Source organism: Theropithecus gelada, chromosome 7a, assembly GCF_003255815.1.
Source record: "Theropithecus gelada isolate Dixy chromosome 7a, Tgel_1.0, whole genome shotgun sequence".
NCBI classification, from domain to species: domain Eukaryota; kingdom Metazoa; phylum Chordata; class Mammalia; order Primates; family Cercopithecidae; genus Theropithecus; species Theropithecus gelada.
Window position 1 is genome coordinate 27,674,274 of NC_037674.1, and position 17,794 is coordinate 27,692,067.

A 17,794-nucleotide genomic window follows, 5' to 3' on the forward strand; every position below is an offset into this window, starting at 1 on the left:
ATATAAATGATATTTAAATATTATATACTTAAATACTTGTTGGTGATTATTACAAATAGACACAATACACCTCCTATCAAACTCTTTTTTTTTGCTTTTTTGAGACTAAGTCTCATTCTTGTTGCCCAGGCTGGAATGCAATGGTGCAATCTCGGCTCACTGCAACCTCCACCTCCCAGGTTCAAGCGATTCTCCTGCCTCAGCCTCCCGAGTAACTGGGATTATGGGCGTGTGCCACCACGACCTGCTAATTTTGTATTTTTAGTAGAGACAAGGTTTCATCATGTTGGTCAGGCTGGTCTCAAACTCCTGACCTCAGATGATCCGCCTGTCTCGGCCTCCCAAAGTGCTGGGATTATTGGCATGAGCCACCGTGCCCGGCCTTATCAAACTCTTAAAATGTAAAATCTCTGAAAGCATCGATTCATATATATAGCAGTTTAATAAGATCATTAAAAGAATACTTTCTATTTTTAGGTTATTGCACTTGATAAAAATAATGACTAAAATGTGTCATCCTAGAAGATACATTTAATAAATAAGTGGTTAACTTTTAAACCATCAAATACAAAGTGAACACAGTTGTTCAGGAGATCTGAGTAGTGTCTTCAGCCCCCTCAAGCCTGCCTTCTGTGGTTGTTTTCCTAATGCGAAGGTAGCCTTCAGTTTTCCTTCAGTGTAGCCACTGCATCGCGCTGCACTGAGGTTGGGAGTTCTGAACGTTCACTGAACGTCACAGTCTGGAGGGAGGCCTCTGTCTTATCCGGATGAGTAAGGAGCAACTGGATGAGTCTCAGTGATGGCAAATTAAAGACTTTTAAACTCAAGCAACACAGAGCAGCAAAGTTATTAATGCCAAGTTTCCTGTTCCATTTGCTTCTCCCATGCAACTTTGGACACTGGTCCATTTTTGTAATTTTAGTCAAATGGAAACATTATCTAATCAGAGCTTCCATTTTCAATCTCACTTTCATCATGAGTGAGAGAAATTAATCAACACCTGTACTCTCTTTAAGACCCCCCCCCCAAATCTCATGAAGGGGAACCTTGGACCTGAAATACAGCTAGAAGGAGTACTAATGTGATGGCTGTTGGCTTACATGTGAAGAAGCCTCTACGCTGCTACCTTCCACCCTGTCCAGTCACAGTGGGAGCCTGAGCTGGCCAGAGGCTGCTACTGCTAAACCAGTGGCCTCAAAACTCAGCTCAAATGTTCCTAAGGAGAGTAGTGAGGAACACAGGAAGGTAACTAGTTTGGTATATCTGAAAAGCCAACTTCAAACCTCTTCCCTCCCTAAAATCTCACGCCTATATAGAAAGAGCATGAGACTACATAAAAGAGGGGTGAGCAGAAAGATCTGGAGTAGCTATCTTCAAAACACAGCTATTAAATACACTCATTCAAGCCTCATCAGTTTCGAATTTTTTTGTTGTCTAAAATCACTTCAAATAAAAAAGTAAAATAAATAAATAAATATATAAATAGGGCCTAGGTCACACCCATATACTGCCTATGCTTAGAGACCCAAATCACCCTATTAATGCTCCTTCTAATGGTAATGTCCATAGAGTTCTAACATCCAGGCTTATATTTCTTGCTTATTTGAAATATATTCTATAGGATAGATTCCCAAACCTTGCCAAAATGAAAGAGATAAAAATCGTTCATCAATGGTCACAGGTGATAATTAAGACTACTCTGGTGACCCCGTTAATTATCGCTAGATATAAGATTATTCGTCAAACACTTTTGGAGCATCATACCTGTCAATACAATTTTAACCACATTAATGTTGTAATTTGCCTCCTCTTCACCATGGTAAATTCTTTCAAGGTTGTCTCATTCTTGGAATAATCTTCAACCTGTTTGTCATATATTCTATCTATTCAAAGTTCTCTGTAGTCATCTGAGTAGTGGGCCCCAAAGAAATTAGGTGCTAATCCCTGGAACCTGCAAATGTTAACTTATTCAGAAAAAGGGCCTTTGCAGATGTGATTAGGTTAAGGGTCTTCAGATGGGAGGATTATCCTGGATCACATGGGTGGAACCTAAATGCTATCATAATTATTCTTATAAGAGGCAGATAGAAGAATCAGATACACAGAGGAGAAAATGCTGTGAAAACAGAGGCTGAGACTGGACTGATGCGGCTACAAGCACAGGAATGCTGGCAGCCACCAGAGGCTGCAAGAGGCCAGGATTCTCCCCTGGAGCTTCTAGAGGGAGAGCAGCCTGCTGACAACTTGATTTTGTCCCAGTGATAATGATTTTGGACTTCTGGTCTCCAGAACTCTGAGAGAATTCATTTCGGTTGTTTTAAGGTAACAAGTTTGTGATAATTTATTATAGCAACCACAGTAAACTAACATACTTTTTTTTTCAAATTATATAAACAAAGAGAAAAAAGGAGGTAAAAGATTTTTTCTCATTTCTTTTTTAATAACTATATGTGATTATTTAGTATTTTAAAATGCATTTCAGGCTGGGCATGCGCACAGTGGCTCACACTTGTAATCTCAGCACTTTGGAAGGCCATAGTGGGAGGACTGCTTGAGGCCAGGAGTCTGAGGCTGCAGTGTACTATGACTGCACCACTGCACCCCAGCCAGAGTGACAGAGCGAGATCCTATTTCTAAAAAAGAATTTTTAAAAATAAACAAATAGCATTTTAATAGCTGGTTGTCCCCATACAGTTCCTACATTCATCGTAGCCCCTGTAATGCTAATAGAATGAATAAACAAAGTTGAAAATAATGCCTCACCTTGCGATACCTATTTCTGGCCAAGAAGCCTCGCAAGTAAGACTGAAGAACGATAGTGGCAGCTCGTCTAATCTTGTACCTCCTGCAGACCACAAACATGCGCCAGTACTTTTGAATGATGGTTGCTGCCTTGGTTCTGCGCAGAAACTTAGCATAGCTGGCCAAAGAAAATAATATTATGTGGTCAGTAATCAGAAAAAAATGCAGGAATACATGCTAGAGAAACGTAAAGAGTGTCACTGTTTTAGGCATAAAGAGTAGTACCTCCATTGTATTATTCTAATAATGTGCATGCTAAGTCAACATTTATATTTACTTACATTTGTATAGCAATTTACAGTTTCCCAAAGTATTTCTGCATTTATTATCTCATCTGAGCCCTCCCTAACTCTGAAAAGTAGGATGGCCCACATTGCCAGATTTTACAAGAAAGCAAAATTCATAAAAGTTCATTCTTTCTACAACAGGATCCATTTACTCTGGGCCATGCCCTCTTTATAGAGCAGACAGACATACACAGTAATCTCATACTTAGTTATCACCATCTTTCTTGGATCTAGCCATTATTAATCTACCATATTTTTCCTGAATTTGTGAGAGTATAAGTTCATGATTAATTCATTTCTACTTATACTTCTCAATTAAAATTAACCTAATATGTAATCACACTAAAGTGTAATTCTCTTCCAGACCCTCTCAGTTAACTGCTCCTGAAAATTATTCAATGAAGTCATTGTTAACTAGCTCATATTCATGACTATTTTAATTTATACACGATTTCCTCAAGCCCAATATAAAAGTATCAAAAATAAAAATTTTGAGGACATAAGTAAGCAGCAGTTTGTAAATGTTTTGAAGATAAATCTGAATCATTCATATAGCTGAGTGAAATTTTATTCTATTTAGCTGTCCTATGAGTTAATTTGTTGTCCCTTGGAACTAAGAAAAGGTGAGGTGTTATCTTTTCAGGTATGGTGACCACTCAAAACTGTCCTCCGACAGTGAATTAGATGTGCACTCTAATCTGTCCCCAGGAGACCTACCATCGGGCCTGGTAGCCCCGCACGTATCTCTGCACGGTGATGGCTGCCTTCCGCATGCGTAGGTACTTCTTCCTCAGCAGCCACCCTCGGATGGTCTTCTGGATCCGGATGCAGGCAGCCCTCAGTTTGTCCGCTCTCAATTTTTCTAGATAGGCCACTTGACCGGCACGGAAAAAGATCTTTGTCTTACCAAACTGGTATTTGTCCTTGTCCTATTTTTGGAATAAATTGTATATTCAGAAATAATAATCACATAAATGAAATTTAAAAGAAAAAATGTCTAAAAGCAGAATCAGTAAAGGAATGAATCTATTAGCTAAAACTTGGGCTACATCACAATTAACTAATGGAGCCAGATTTTTAATCCTATGCAAGTTGAGCAAATAGAAGGGATTTTAAGAAAAACTGCAGTTTAAGAGTTATTTTCCAGAATTATTCTACCTGGAATTATTATCTGAGGCCCAAAACTTGGTTGTGGGTTATAGGCAGTTATTATTTGCTTGTTTGTGTTTTAAACATCTCAAGGAAATGGAGATGTTGACTCTCTCTGACTGACCCAGGTTGTAAGGATTACATCGGGCTGTATATTCCATGAGAAGCTGAAGGGACAAAAACACCAGTGTGAAGAATAAGGCAGGAAGAAACGCATATGAAATAAAATTCAAATAAAAACCAAAAACCAAAATTCTTGGGTATTCATATTGAGTTACATTTCTAAACAGTTATCTCTTGGCTTTATCAATAATATCTGAAAACAAACTAATAAAACCCCATTAATATGTTTAAAATCCTACAAATTGGCCAGGCGTAGTGGCTCACGTGTGTAATCCTAGCACTTTGGGAGGTCAAGGCGGGTGGATTGTGAGGTCAGGAGATCGAGAACATCCTGGCCAACATGGTAAAACCCTGTCTACTAAAATACAAAAAATTAGCTGGGCATGGTGGCGTGCACCTGTATTCTTGGAGGTACTTGGGAGGCTGAGGCAGGGGAATCGCTTGAACCCAGGAGGTGGAGGTTGCAGTGAGCCAAGATCGCGCCACTGCACTCCAGCCTGGCAACAAAGCAAGAATCCGTCTCAAAAAAAAAAAAAATCCTTTTAAACTCCTTTTACAAAAATATAACCATTTATATTACATTGTGATTCACCTTATCTAGAAGTATACAAATCATTAACCATTCTTGCATTAAAGAATGGAATGTATGTATAAGAATCATCACTGTGATCTGAAATTCTTTCTTTTTTTTTTTTGAGACGAGTCTCGCTCTGTCTCCCAAGCTGGACTACAGTGCTGTGATCTCGGCTCACTGCAGCCTCCGCCTTCTGGGTTCAAGCGATACTCCTGCCTCAGGTTCCTGAGTAGCTGGGATTATAGGTGAGCACCACCACGTCCAGCTAATTCTTATATTTTTAGTGGAGACAGGGTTTCACCATGTTGGCCAGGGTGGCCACAAACTGGGCCTCAAGCAGTCCACCCGCCTCGGCCTCCCAAAGTGCTGGGATTAAAGGCATGAGCCACCATGCTCGGCCATGTGATCTGAAATTCTAACGGAAAACAGAGAAAACCATTTTTCCCTATAAGTAGATATCTTGTCATGTCTCATACATGAAACCAAAAAATCAAAAACATCCACATATACCTAAAAAATCTAAAATTATTTCAATTTAAATCAATAAAGTTTACATAGGAACCCTAGCTAGAAAAGCGGTCCTTACCCCTGACCCGCTTCACACCTCACACCAGTCCTGCCTCCATCTTTCAGCCTCCTCTGCCTAAATTCCCGCAAAGCCCTGATCAGGCCTGAAGTGGCCTGGGTGAGGGGACCAGGCATAGGCCTGTTCCTACTTTCTGCTCTACATTCCCACCTGAACACAGGTTAGAAGGGGATTGGGCAGGCTGTGCACAGTGGCTCACACCTGTAATCTCAGCACTTTGGGAGACTGAGGCAGGCAGATCACGAGGTCAGGAGTTTGAGACCAGCCTGGCCAACATGGTAAAATCCTGTTTCTACTAAAAATATAAAAATCAGCTGGGTGTGGTGGTGCACACCTATAATCCCAGCTACTGGGGAGGCTGAGGCAGGAGAATGGCTTGAATCCAGGAGGTAGAGATTGCAGTGAGCCGAGATCATGCCACTGCACTCCAGTCTGGGTGAAAGAGCAAGACTCTGTCTCAAAAAAAAAAAAAAAAAAAAAGGGAATTGGTGCAAACTTAAAAAGCCCCAGTTTAAAAAAAAAAAAAAGCATTATTGAGGAAGTGAACTTAGCTCTTTCAAGGAAAAAATATTACTAACAACAAAGGGGCATTACATTTAGTTCAGAGCTAGTAATTATGATCAATTAGCTCAAAGTGAGGTACTCCATCTAGGCTAGTGTTAACCAAGTGAAAATATTTTTTTAAAAACCTTTCATGAATCTTTAATTCTCTAAGACCAAGATCAGTAGTTCTCAAAATGTAGTCCTCAGACAGCATCAGTATCACCCGGGAAATGCAAATTCTTGCGCCCACCTCAGACCTACCGAATCAGAAATTCTGATGGCGGGGCCCAGAAATCTGTATTTTAACAAGCATTCCAGGTCACAGTAAAGTTGCAGAACTCTTTAGCCTGGCCTGCAAGACTCTCTGTAACATCAACCTACATTTCCTAACCATTTCTCTACTGTCCCATACACAAATCTCACACTGCAAAAAACTGTTTTCTCAGCAAACCCTACGCTTACCTTGCTTTTTACTCCCTCTTATAATATTCTCCTTCCATTTTTGCATAACCTTACCCATTCTCAGGGTCTGACTTAAAACACACCTCTTTCATGAAATCTCTCCTTCCCATAGCTAGACGTGGCTTTGTCATCCCAATTTCTTGTTCCACTCATTCAGCATTTGATATAGACACTACGGTTAAGTATTATACTTGTCTTCAAAAAGTATTACTTTCCAAGTAAGACTATATTACCTGAGAACAAGACTTATTTTTTCTTAATCACACAGCATTTGGCCTGGTGTCTTCCAGAAGTAAGTACTAGGTACATTTTTATTAATAATAATCAAACTGTCTAAGAAGAATGTGTCTCAAGTGTGGGTGCAGGCCTCACAGCTCTGCCTCCTGACAGTGGACCATCACCCTCACTAGTTTCAGCATTCTAAACACAGTAGCGTGCCCCTCTCAGATCCCACCCTGAAATGATCTGGACTAGGAAAATTTTATACAAAAGTTCCTGGGGCTCTCCAAGGTCAGAACCACAAGGCCTTCTGCTCAGATGACCGTAAGTGAAATCTTTCTTACCAGTATCAGTTTCTCTAACACATTCTTGCATGTTTGCTTTCTGTCACTCAGCACATCTTTCTGCTTCATTAGGACACGGTAGCGGCTGAAAAATTCTTGGTAAGTCCACCTATTAAAAGAAAACCATCTGAGTTTACTTAAAGAACTAGGATCTTCTCCCATTAGGACCCCTTACATCTGAAAAATGCCAGGCTCACCGTGAGGGAAAACCAGCCGCACTGATTCGGATGGTTTCCAGGACACCGCAAGCTCTCAGTTGCTGCACTGCCCTCTTCTCATCAAACCTACACATAAAAATTAAAGCCATTAATCCACAAAGAACCTGGCTGGTGGCCACAAATTACTCTCCCCAGTCAGGGTGTAAATTCTTTTGTAAGAGCAAAATGGATAAATCAGAAAAGAAAGCATTCAGAAGTCGGAGCAGTGATCAAAATGGAAAACTATGAGAGAATGGGGAGGAGACAATAAGCAGTAAAAATAACTGTAAACATTACCTGCAACTCATAACACAAACTCTTATAAGAGTTTGCTGGGTGTGGTGGCTCACATCTGTAATCCCAGAATTTTGGGAGACCCAGGAGGGTAGATTACCTGAGGTCAGGAGTTCGAGAACAGCCTGGCCAACATGGAGAAACCCCGTCTCTACTAAAAACAGAAAAATTAGTCGAGCATGGTGGCACACACCTGTAATCCCAGCTACTCGGGAGGCTGAGGCTGGAGAATCACTTGAACTCGGGAGGTGGAGGTTGCAGTGAGCCAAGATTGCGCCACTGCACTCCAGTCTGGGTGATAGAGTGAGACTTTGTCTCAACAAGAAAGTCCACTGAGCACATTTAAAACAACACAACATGGCCAGGTGCAGTGGCTCACGCCTGTAATCCCAGCACTTTAGGAGGCTGAGGTGGGCGGATCACGAGGTCAGCAGTTTGAGACCAGCCTAGCCAACATGGTGAAACCCTGTCTCTACGAAAAATACAAAAATTAGCCAGGCATGGTGGCGGGCACCTGTAATCCCAGCTACTCCAGAGGCTGAGGCAGGAGAATCACTTGAACCTGGGAGGCGGAGGTTGCAGTGAGCCGAGGCCGCACCATTGCATTCCAGCCTGGGCGACAGAGCGAGACTCCATCTAAAAAACAACAGCAGCAGCAACAACACCACAACATTCTTCTGTACTTTGCCCATACTCATTTCATGGCATGGCCTGACAAGAAGCTCTCAGAAGTCATTAGATCAGTATACAGAGCTCCCCTGGAATAAAGACTGGTCAACCCTGGAAATTTCTCTAACAGGAAGCACAAATTAAATATGCCTCATTCAGTTATATTTTTTAAAAAATTACTACTGTTCTAAACCTCGTGTCCACATCAATGAACAAGATTTTTATTTTGTATTACATTTTGTATTTATTTCACTCTAGGCAAATGGCATCCTCAAGCTAAATTGGCACTGAAGAGGAAGTATTAAGGTTTCCCTTCGGCCAAATGATTGCTCCTATGACTTCCATAATTAAGCTCTGAGCGATCCATCTAGGCCTCCCCTGTGCTATCTTCTCAGGCGTTCTGTTGGTGTGGAAGATGAGGTTGGTTGATAAAAGGTCATGGTCCTGAGGGCTGTCCAGGACAGAGACCCAAGTGTAGCAGCTTCTTCCTGCTTCCCACTTCTTCCATGAAGGACTTCTTGGTGATGAAGCAGACAGAAAGACAGCAGTCCTTCAGAACTGCCCTCCAGTCTAAGGCAGAATCTCCAGACAGCAGGACTGGCACAGGGGTATGGAAAAGCGCACTCATACACTATGGAGGGGGTGGGGGGTGGGAGCTATTACAACCTTTTTAAGTGTGCCTGGTCTTTGACCTATAAATTCCAGTTCTAGAATCACATTATTCCAATGAGATAATCAGACAAATACACAAAAATGTTTGGCACAGGATGTTTATTATAGCATTGTTGGAACAACTTAAATGGCCATCAGTAGGAACTAATTTAAATAAATGATACTATGTCTATACAATGGAATACTCTGTAGTCATTATGATTATGTGATTTTTATTTACCAAAAGGGAAAGTGTTCACAATCTATTAAAAGTAAAGACTAAACAGCAATCATAGCACAAGGCCCCTCCTTTTGTGTGTGTGTGTGTGTGTGTCTCTCTCTCTCTCTCACACACACACACACACACACACACACACACACAGAGCATGGAGGGAAGGGAAGGTGGTTAATCAAGAACAATGTATGACAGTTAATACCAGTTATCTCCCTGGGTATGATGGATGCTTTTTCTTTTTCTTTTTCTTTTTCTCTCTTTTTTTTTTTTTGAGATGAAGTCTCGCTCTTATCCCCCAGGCTAGATAGAGTGCAGTGGTGCAATCTCGGCTCACTGCAACCTCCGCCTCCTGGGTTCAAGCGATTCTCCTACCTCAGCCTCCCGAGTAGCTGGGATTACAGGCGCCTGCCACCACGCCCAGCTAATTTTTGTACTTTTAGTAGAGACAGGATTTCACCATGTTGGCCAGGCTGGTTTTGAACTCCTGACCTCAAGTGATCCACCTACCTTGGCCTCCCCAAGTGCTGGGATTACAAGTGTGAGCCACTGCACCCAGTTGATGGATGCTTTTTCATTTATTTTTATACTATTCTGTATTTCCTGAAAACTGTCTTTACAATGTACATGTATTACTCTTAAAATTAGAAAAATAGGCTGGGCATGGTGGCTCACGCCTGTAATCCCAGCACTTTGGGAGGCCGAGGGGGGCAGATCATGAAGTCAGGAGTTCAAGACCAGCCTGGCCAAGATGATAAAACTCCATCTCCACTAAAAATACAAAATTAGCTGGGCGTGGTGGTGCATGCCAGTAATCCCAGCTACTCGGGAGGCTGAGGCAGGAGACTTGCTTGAACCTGGGAGGCAGAGGTTATGGTAAGCCGAGATCACACTATTGTACTCCAGCCAGGGTAAGAAGAGCGAAACTCTATCTCAAAATAAATAAATAAATACATAAAATTAGAAAAATATTTCTGTTTTGTAAAAACAAATCTCCAGAAAGATTGATTCTCCCTTCATGCATGGTATCTAAAGCAGGAGGAGGTGTGGTAAAAACAGACACCCTTTGATAATTTCAACAGTGGAGAAGCAGCAGGTAAGCATTTGCCAAACAGCCTTGTCCTAGCCAGTGCTGGTTCCACCTAATGCCCAAATCAACAAAAATCCCAGAGAGATCAATTGAAGAAAATTCAAAACAGAAAACAGAACCAGAATGCTTGGTTGACCTCAACTTTTCAAATCTTCAGGAGGCTGATAATTCATTCTCACATTCTCAAAAGGGACAAAAACTGAAAAAATAATCTACTGACTAATGGTTTCCCTCTACAAGACATGAAGACTTACCCAAGTATTTTTTTCCTTATAAAAATGTAAGGAAAATATTGGTTTGCTTGGTTGGTTTGGCACTTCTTACAAGATATATACTTTTTCATTGGGTAGTTCAGAAATACTTACGTGAATGGGAACTTGAAGTCATTAGGCTTGATACAGCGCACATAGTGAGGGGTAGTGGCATTGAGTGTCTCCATAAGCAGGTGCAGGGAGTTTCTGAACTGCATGAAAAAGGGCAGAAGCGGGTATCAAGGATTTGTCCAAAGTCAAAGATGAGGTAAAACCATGGGAAATTCTCTTCCTATGACACTAATGGAGATAACTCTGCCACTTATAAACTTGACCCATCTTCAGAAGAGGAGCTGCCACAAAACAAGAATGCTAGGGCTTTTGGTTAAAATTTGCCTAAATTCTACCATTTTCATGCTTACTCTACTAAATATAGATTCCTATACTCCCACTCCTTTTCCCCACAGGAAGCTACAGAAATCTGTTATGAGCTGTCATATGTAACTAACAATATAATCTTGCTTTAAGGCCATTTAATCACATAAAGTGGGAATTTTGATGGAAGATACTGGAAAACGTAGCAGATGACTTAAAAGAGTATAGGTAATGAGTGAGAGAATGACAAAGGATAGGCAGAGAGGAGTTAAAATTAGGGACCTAGGATCAGGACTAGAGGCTGTGGACCTGGGTCAGGCCCTGTTCCTATCTACACCAGGCACAGGGTCACATGCACAGGAGAGCAAGCTGAGGAGCGCTCAGCCTCCATTCAAAGCCCTTCTCCCTGTTCAGGCACTAAGCATGTATGTAACATTTCCCACTCTCAGAGAACATAAGACATCAAAGAAAGGTGAGGGCCCTGTTCTGAAGGAGCTGCCTGAGGCACCATACAAATACAGAGACAAAACAAACAGAAAACTAAGCAAAGATGGGGTGGTCTGAGAGAGATGACATGCACTAGAAGAATTAAACTGTAGAGGAAATTATTCAGGGAAAGGCTTATGCAGTCACAGGTCTAAAATTGGGTGGAGAAGAGTTTTAGTGGACGGTGTCGTATGATATTACAGTGAAAGCTCTAGGCTCTCCTTAACTGAGGATCCCACCTGGGAGGCTGAAGAGGGAAGATCTGAGGTTTCAGATGAGCCAGAAAGGAAGGAGCCTGGCAGCAGCTCCCTGAACTCACCTGATGCCCCACCGTTTTCTTGTGCTCTTTGGCCATCTGGCCTGGTCTGCCTTTGGTGGGCTTTGCAGGAATGCGTGTAAGGGGTGTGCGCCCTGAGGAGGTGGCTGAGGTTGGACTGATGGCCTTCTCATCATCTTGAAATAGTTCTGGTAGCATCTTAAACTAAGTCAGAAACAGTATAAGGAAATTACATTCTAAACCAAACTTGAACATAAACCTTCACAAAATAAGTATTACAGAGATTCCCTTCCTTAAGTAATCACTGTCAGAGTCACAATCCAGAAAGAGTCACTATCTATGATAAGAGCCAAGAATACGAGAGAAAGGTGAGGTAAACGCTATAAAAAAAAAACATGGAAGAATGCAATAATTCTACAACCGTGTCTGGGGGAAAGCAAAGTCAGAACTACTGCACCCGGACTTGAAAACCTAATCCACAGGAAATGACAAATTTAAACATATTAATGGGCTTGAATTATAATTATTTTATGGGGAAAATAGTAATTGAAAGCCTTATCACTTCATTTCCACAAACTGTTTTAGCATCAGGTGGAGAAAAACACTAGTCCAAGTTTGCATGTTATTTATCAAGTGTTTACTCACCTGCTTTATTTGTCCGCCTACTAACTTAAGTGCTGAGCACTAACTCAAAAACATCACCGAAAATCTCAGCAGGAAAGGGTCATAAGCAAATTCTACAATATTAGAAGGTTTTAAAAGTTATGAATAATAATTTTTGGAAGATAATTTGGGTTACAGAAAAAAAAGTTTAAAACCCTACCCATATCCTATACATTTGATATTTGTTTTCGAGGGATTTATAACTTCAACAAATAATTCCTGTAATCAATTTTGTGTTCTATCAGGTTAGCAATGTGAAAGACTATTATAAGATCTGGTACTCAATAAGCAGGTAGATGATACTAGTCAATACGTTTGGGAGAAATTTTATGGAAAAAAAGAGACTTCAAACGAATCCAAAGGAACATCTTGATGTATGTATATACCTTTACAACAGTGCCACATCCCATATAAATAAAACCAGTTCTTCTAATTAGTCAAGCTATATTTGCAACTACAATTACTTATCTATTAACCTTAATACAACCCATTTAATCTTCATAACAATTCCATAAATTAGATGCTATCGTGATTCTATTTTATAGATGAGAGATCTGAGGCATAAACTCAGTAGATGAACTGTGCTTCCCCTTATTAATCAGCTATACGGAAAGTAGAGGGTTAAAACTCATTTTAATGGTACTCGGTAGAACTGAAATTTAGTGGTATTTAGTCAAGTTGCAATTTACTTATATGCTTCCTGATATTAGATGTGGCAATGGAAGATTTCTTTATGGTAGAAAAATATCAAATAAGGCACCTTCTGATAAGTTTATAATTCCATATATATATATATATATATATATATATTTTTTTTTTTAATTCCTTTTCAAGTTGTAAGCTAGAGGCTGCAGGAAAAAAAAGACAAAACACATAAATACACAAACATACTCTACATTGTATTACCACAAAAATAATTCTACTCAAAACACATAACACAGATATTAATCTTCTAAAATTAGTACTTTCAAGAGAACACATTTACACTATGTGATACTGGCTTCTATCAGGTGCAGTGAAATTATGAAGTTCATACCCCTAGATTGGGTTTCAGCAAAGACCGGGAGCAGAGGAAGCCTCCAAGCTATGTTAGGTAAGTCACACACTGTCCCCACTTCAATGGCAACAATGTTACACAGACTGGTGGTCACTGCAAATGATTTGTCAGAACGCATACCCACTTTATGACGACTAAGGACTCAAAAGCCAATTAGAAAACTAAATCAGAATAAAGACAACTGATCAAGGATGCCTCAGGAATGAGAACCTGGCCAGGTGCGGTGGCTCATGCCTGTAATCCCAGCACTTTGGGAGGCCGAGGTGGGTAGTTCCCTTAAGACCAGGAGTTCAAGACCAGCCTGGACAACATGGCGAAACCCCGTCTCGACAAAAAATTAGCCAGGCATGGTGGCGTGCACCTGTAGTCCTAGCTACTTGGGAGGCTGATGTGGAAGGATCACCTGAGCTGGGGAGGTCGAGGCTGCAGTGAGTCCTGTGATCATCACATCACTGCCCTCCAGCCTGGGTGACAGTGAGACACTGTCTCAAAACAACAACAACAACAAGAATCAGATGAAAACCTGTGAATGTTCTGTTTCAGCTAAACTACTTTGACAAAGTAATAAAACTAGAATTTTATCATTATTTATAAATCAAATCAATAAAGATCTTTAACTGAATAATACTTAGAGACTGGCATTGTGGGAATTTTCTCTTACATATCAATCCTATAAAACTATAAACAATTAATGCCCAGTGACTGTTAGACACTTTAACCTTTTTTTTTTTGGAGACAGAGTCTCGCTGTCTCCCAGGCTGGAGTACAGTGGCACAATTACGGCTCACTGCAGTCTCAACCTCCCAGGCTCAAGTGATTCTCCCACTCAGCTTCCCAAGTAGCTGAAACTACAGCCATGCACCACCATGCCCAGTTAATTTTTGTATTTTTTTGTAGAGATGGGGTTTTACCATGTTGCTCAGGCTCATCTTAAACTCCTGGGCTCAAGCAGCCTGCCTGCCTCAGCCTCCCAAAGTGCTGGGATTACAGGCATGAGCTACCACACCTGGTCTCACCTTATTATTTTCTGAAGCTTAAAACTGGGATTTGGTCTTTATGTAATCTTTATATTATCAAAATAATAGATAGTAAAGGTTTTTATTCTAAAAACAAGTCAAAATATTCATATACTATTCCACTGAAGTTAAAAGGATTCTCTTAGAATAAAATAGAAAAACAAAGACTGCCAGTCAGTAATCTAGAAGAATTCACATGAAAATTTTTTATTTTTAGCTGAATACCTGAATATTCATTTTGCTGATCTAAGTAACTGGCTTCCTGCTCTGCTCTTTGTGGGATGAACATGAGCCATGCTCCCCTCCCCATTCTTTCCAGATGGAAGGTCAAGGGATGGAGGAGGGGATCAACCTAATCATCAATACAATGTAGCCATCATAGCTCTTACCATCTAGAACATTCTTTTCCCTCTAGAAAGCAGTGTCTCTAGTACCTATGCCTAAGAAAAATAACTTCAAAGTGCTTTGGGCCACACCTGGAACTGCACTCAGTGATGATCCAGAGATCAGTCTCCATCTTGATGGAGTGTGTAAGGCCATGTTTCTAGCACCTCCCTTCAAACTGACAGGGCAGAAAGACTGTTTTCTCTCATGGCCTCTCACCAAGGCACAACAGAGTCTAGAACCACTGTGGAGGCAATAATTTCACACAAAACTGAAAGAAACATTGCACAGGAGTTAAAAGCACAGACTCAGCAAGACAGCCTGGATTTTAATTTGGCTTGAAAACTCACTAGCCATGAAGTCTCTGTGTCTCAGGTGCCTCATCCATAAAATGAGAGTCATTAGATGAGTTAGCATTTTTAATACATTTAGAACAGGACCTGACATGCAGCTAAAATAACTTTGACTAACATACTAAGTCTTATATATTTGGTAAATTAAAAACTGAAACTGATTTTTGTTAAAAAATAATTTTTATTGTTAAAAATCTAATGCTTTGAATACCTCCTGGATTAGAGTAAGCCTATCCATAGTTACCTTGCTTGATTTAAGAACTTTAATTTGTTCTTCAAAAACGGTGTCTTTATTCTTTTCGAGAAATCCTTCACACTGGTATTCCACCTGAAAACACATGGAAAAATCTCCTTAACCGATAAAACTTTTGAATAGATATTATAATCATCAATAACAAGAATATTTATTAGTCTCAGGCTATATGATCAGCTCTCAACAAATGGGTATTATCAGTGTTTTCTAAGAAACCAGGGCCATTCCTGGTAAGAAGCATGTTAACTCTAGAATAAAACTCCTCAAATATTGTTTTTTCTAGGAAACAGTGGTAGTGCTGAGTAACTGTCATCTAAAAGATCCTCTCAGTTAGTGGGTGAGCAGATTCATAAGCAGATCCTCTTCTCCCATGCTGGCCAGAGGGCTCTTCCAAGGCTGACTCCTTGTATCTCCTTCCAACCTAGGTCACCATCAAGCAGGGGTGTTTCCTCTTAGAAGAGATTACAACAGGAGACAGAATCAGAAGGAACAAATGAGGGTCTGATGGGGACAGAGGTGAAAAGCTGCTGATGGATGAAGGTGAAGGCTGGGGAAATATTGTATGATTTGGTAAAATGGGACTACTTGAGAAGGGACTATTTCTTTTCCAAAACTCCAGCAACTTCAGTTGTCTGCCACTCAAGAGGGTCAAAGCTTGCAAGATAAAACCTTTAGGTGGCCCTAGGGTCATCTCAAGGCTTCTAGATGGAATTAGGGCAGACTTAGAAAGTCCTCAATGCCTAAAGGAGACCCTGTGAAACTTACCCCAAAGCCTACACCACAATCTCCTTGAAATATAAATTACTCTCATTGCTTGTGATTTGCTAAGTACACTATAGAACTTGTGAAGCAGTAAGACAGTATGCCTTATTAGAAGGGACCCAGTGAATCAATTGCAGAGGGTGACAAAAGTCCACAGTTGCTATTCTGAAACCCTTGAGATAAGCTATGCTTTAGGACTTGGAATTTTTCAGGCATTTAAGATGTAGTATGTACATGCACCATTTTTTCATATTTCCAGCAAAATGGAAGGCAATGATCTGTAACAAAACATATTCATATTTCTACTGTGAAATATGTAAATATCCAGCCTAACTGTGATAAAGACAGACTATAAATAATCTCATGTTAATTCAGATCAGAGATCAGGTTTAGCTAAATGAGTTATAAAAAAAAAAAACAACTTAGTTTACAGAGTTTCCTCGATTTCAGAATTATAGACCCATACTTATTTCACAAATAACTCAATGTAGGTTAAAGGAAGAGAAAACCAACATGTCAACACTAAAGATTGCTGTCCCTTGAGCCCTGAAGAATGCAAACATCAGCAAAAGGAAAAAAAAGATACTCTTGACTACTGACTTTTTTCCACATTTAAGAATTCAAAAAGAAAAAATGATATAAAGCTTCCTTACTTTGTCAGCAAAATGTTGGATGATGAAAGCTTTGTTTGACAGACGAGGCTTTTCAAAGAGTGTACATTTGTTCAAATGTGTGTTGTACAATTTTTGGGCCCAGGTGTCATCTGTGCCTTTAGGCATCTATATTCATGGGAAAAAGGAAGAAAGAAAACAAGGTAAATACTGTGATTCTTCTAATGCATCAGCTGTCAAAAGATCTTTTTTTTGGCTTTACCTAAGAACTTTTACAATTCAGTTTAGGAGTTCATTTCTTCCACATTTCATTGTTAGAGGCCAACAACCAATTACTAATGAATACCATGACTCAGACCTTCTCATGGGCAACCCAGCCCAATCTTAGGGCAGTTCAATCTGCCTATAAGAAAAATCATGAAACAAATTTGTTGCTGTTGTTGTTTTTTAAACAACAAAAGCTGGCCGGGCGTGGTGGCTCAAGCCTGTAATCTCAGCACTTTGGGAGGCCAAGGTGGGTGGATCACCTGAGGTCAGGAGTTTGAGACCAGCCTGACCAGAATGGTGAAACCCCATCTCTACTAAAAATACAAAAAATTAGCCAGGCATGGTGGCGGGCACCTGTAATCCCAGCTACTCAGAAGACTGAGGCAGGAGAATTCCTTGAACCTGGGAGGAGGATGTTGCAGTGAGCAGAGGTCACACCATTGCACTCCAGCCTGGGCAACAAAAGTGAAATTCCGTCTCAAAAAAAAAAAAGCTTCCCATGAAATATCAGGGCTATTATATATGTTTTCAAAATTCTTTTAAACAGAAAGACAAACATTACATGTTCTCATCTATTTGTGGGATCTAAAAATTAAAGCAATTGAACCCATGACTATAAAGAATAGAAAGATGGTTACCAGAGGCTGGGAAGGGTAGCAGGAAGATGGGGGATGGCTAATAGATACAAAAAAAATTAGAATGAATAAGTCCTAGTATTTGATAATAATTTATACATTTAAGAACAAGAATATAATTGGATTGTTTATAACACAAAAGATGAATGCTTGAGGGGATGGATGCCCAATTTTCCATGATG

The 17,794-nt window shown here is 40.3% G+C and overlaps 1 protein-coding gene across 3 annotated transcripts in view; it reads right to left on the reverse strand.

Annotated features, from left to right (window-relative positions):
• MYO5A (myosin VA) overlaps positions 1-17,794 on the reverse strand; it is a 221,617-nt gene that overhangs the window by 68,917 nt on the left and 134,906 nt on the right. For all 3 annotated transcript variants that reach the window (XM_025389828.1, XM_025389830.1, XM_025389829.1), the window contains exons 13-20: positions 16,753-16,878; positions 15,329-15,412; positions 11,654-11,815; positions 10,588-10,685; positions 7,287-7,373; positions 7,090-7,198; positions 3,807-4,018; positions 2,764-2,920 (exon numbers count right to left, since the gene is read on the reverse strand). In XM_025389828.1, the coding sequence (XP_025245613.1) occupies positions 2,764-2,920; positions 3,807-4,018; positions 7,090-7,198; positions 7,287-7,373; positions 10,588-10,685; positions 11,654-11,815; positions 15,329-15,412; positions 16,753-16,878 (1,035 nt within the window). The remainder of the gene's footprint in view (positions 1-2,763; positions 2,921-3,806; positions 4,019-7,089; positions 7,199-7,286; positions 7,374-10,587; positions 10,686-11,653; positions 11,816-15,328; positions 15,413-16,752; positions 16,879-17,794) is intronic.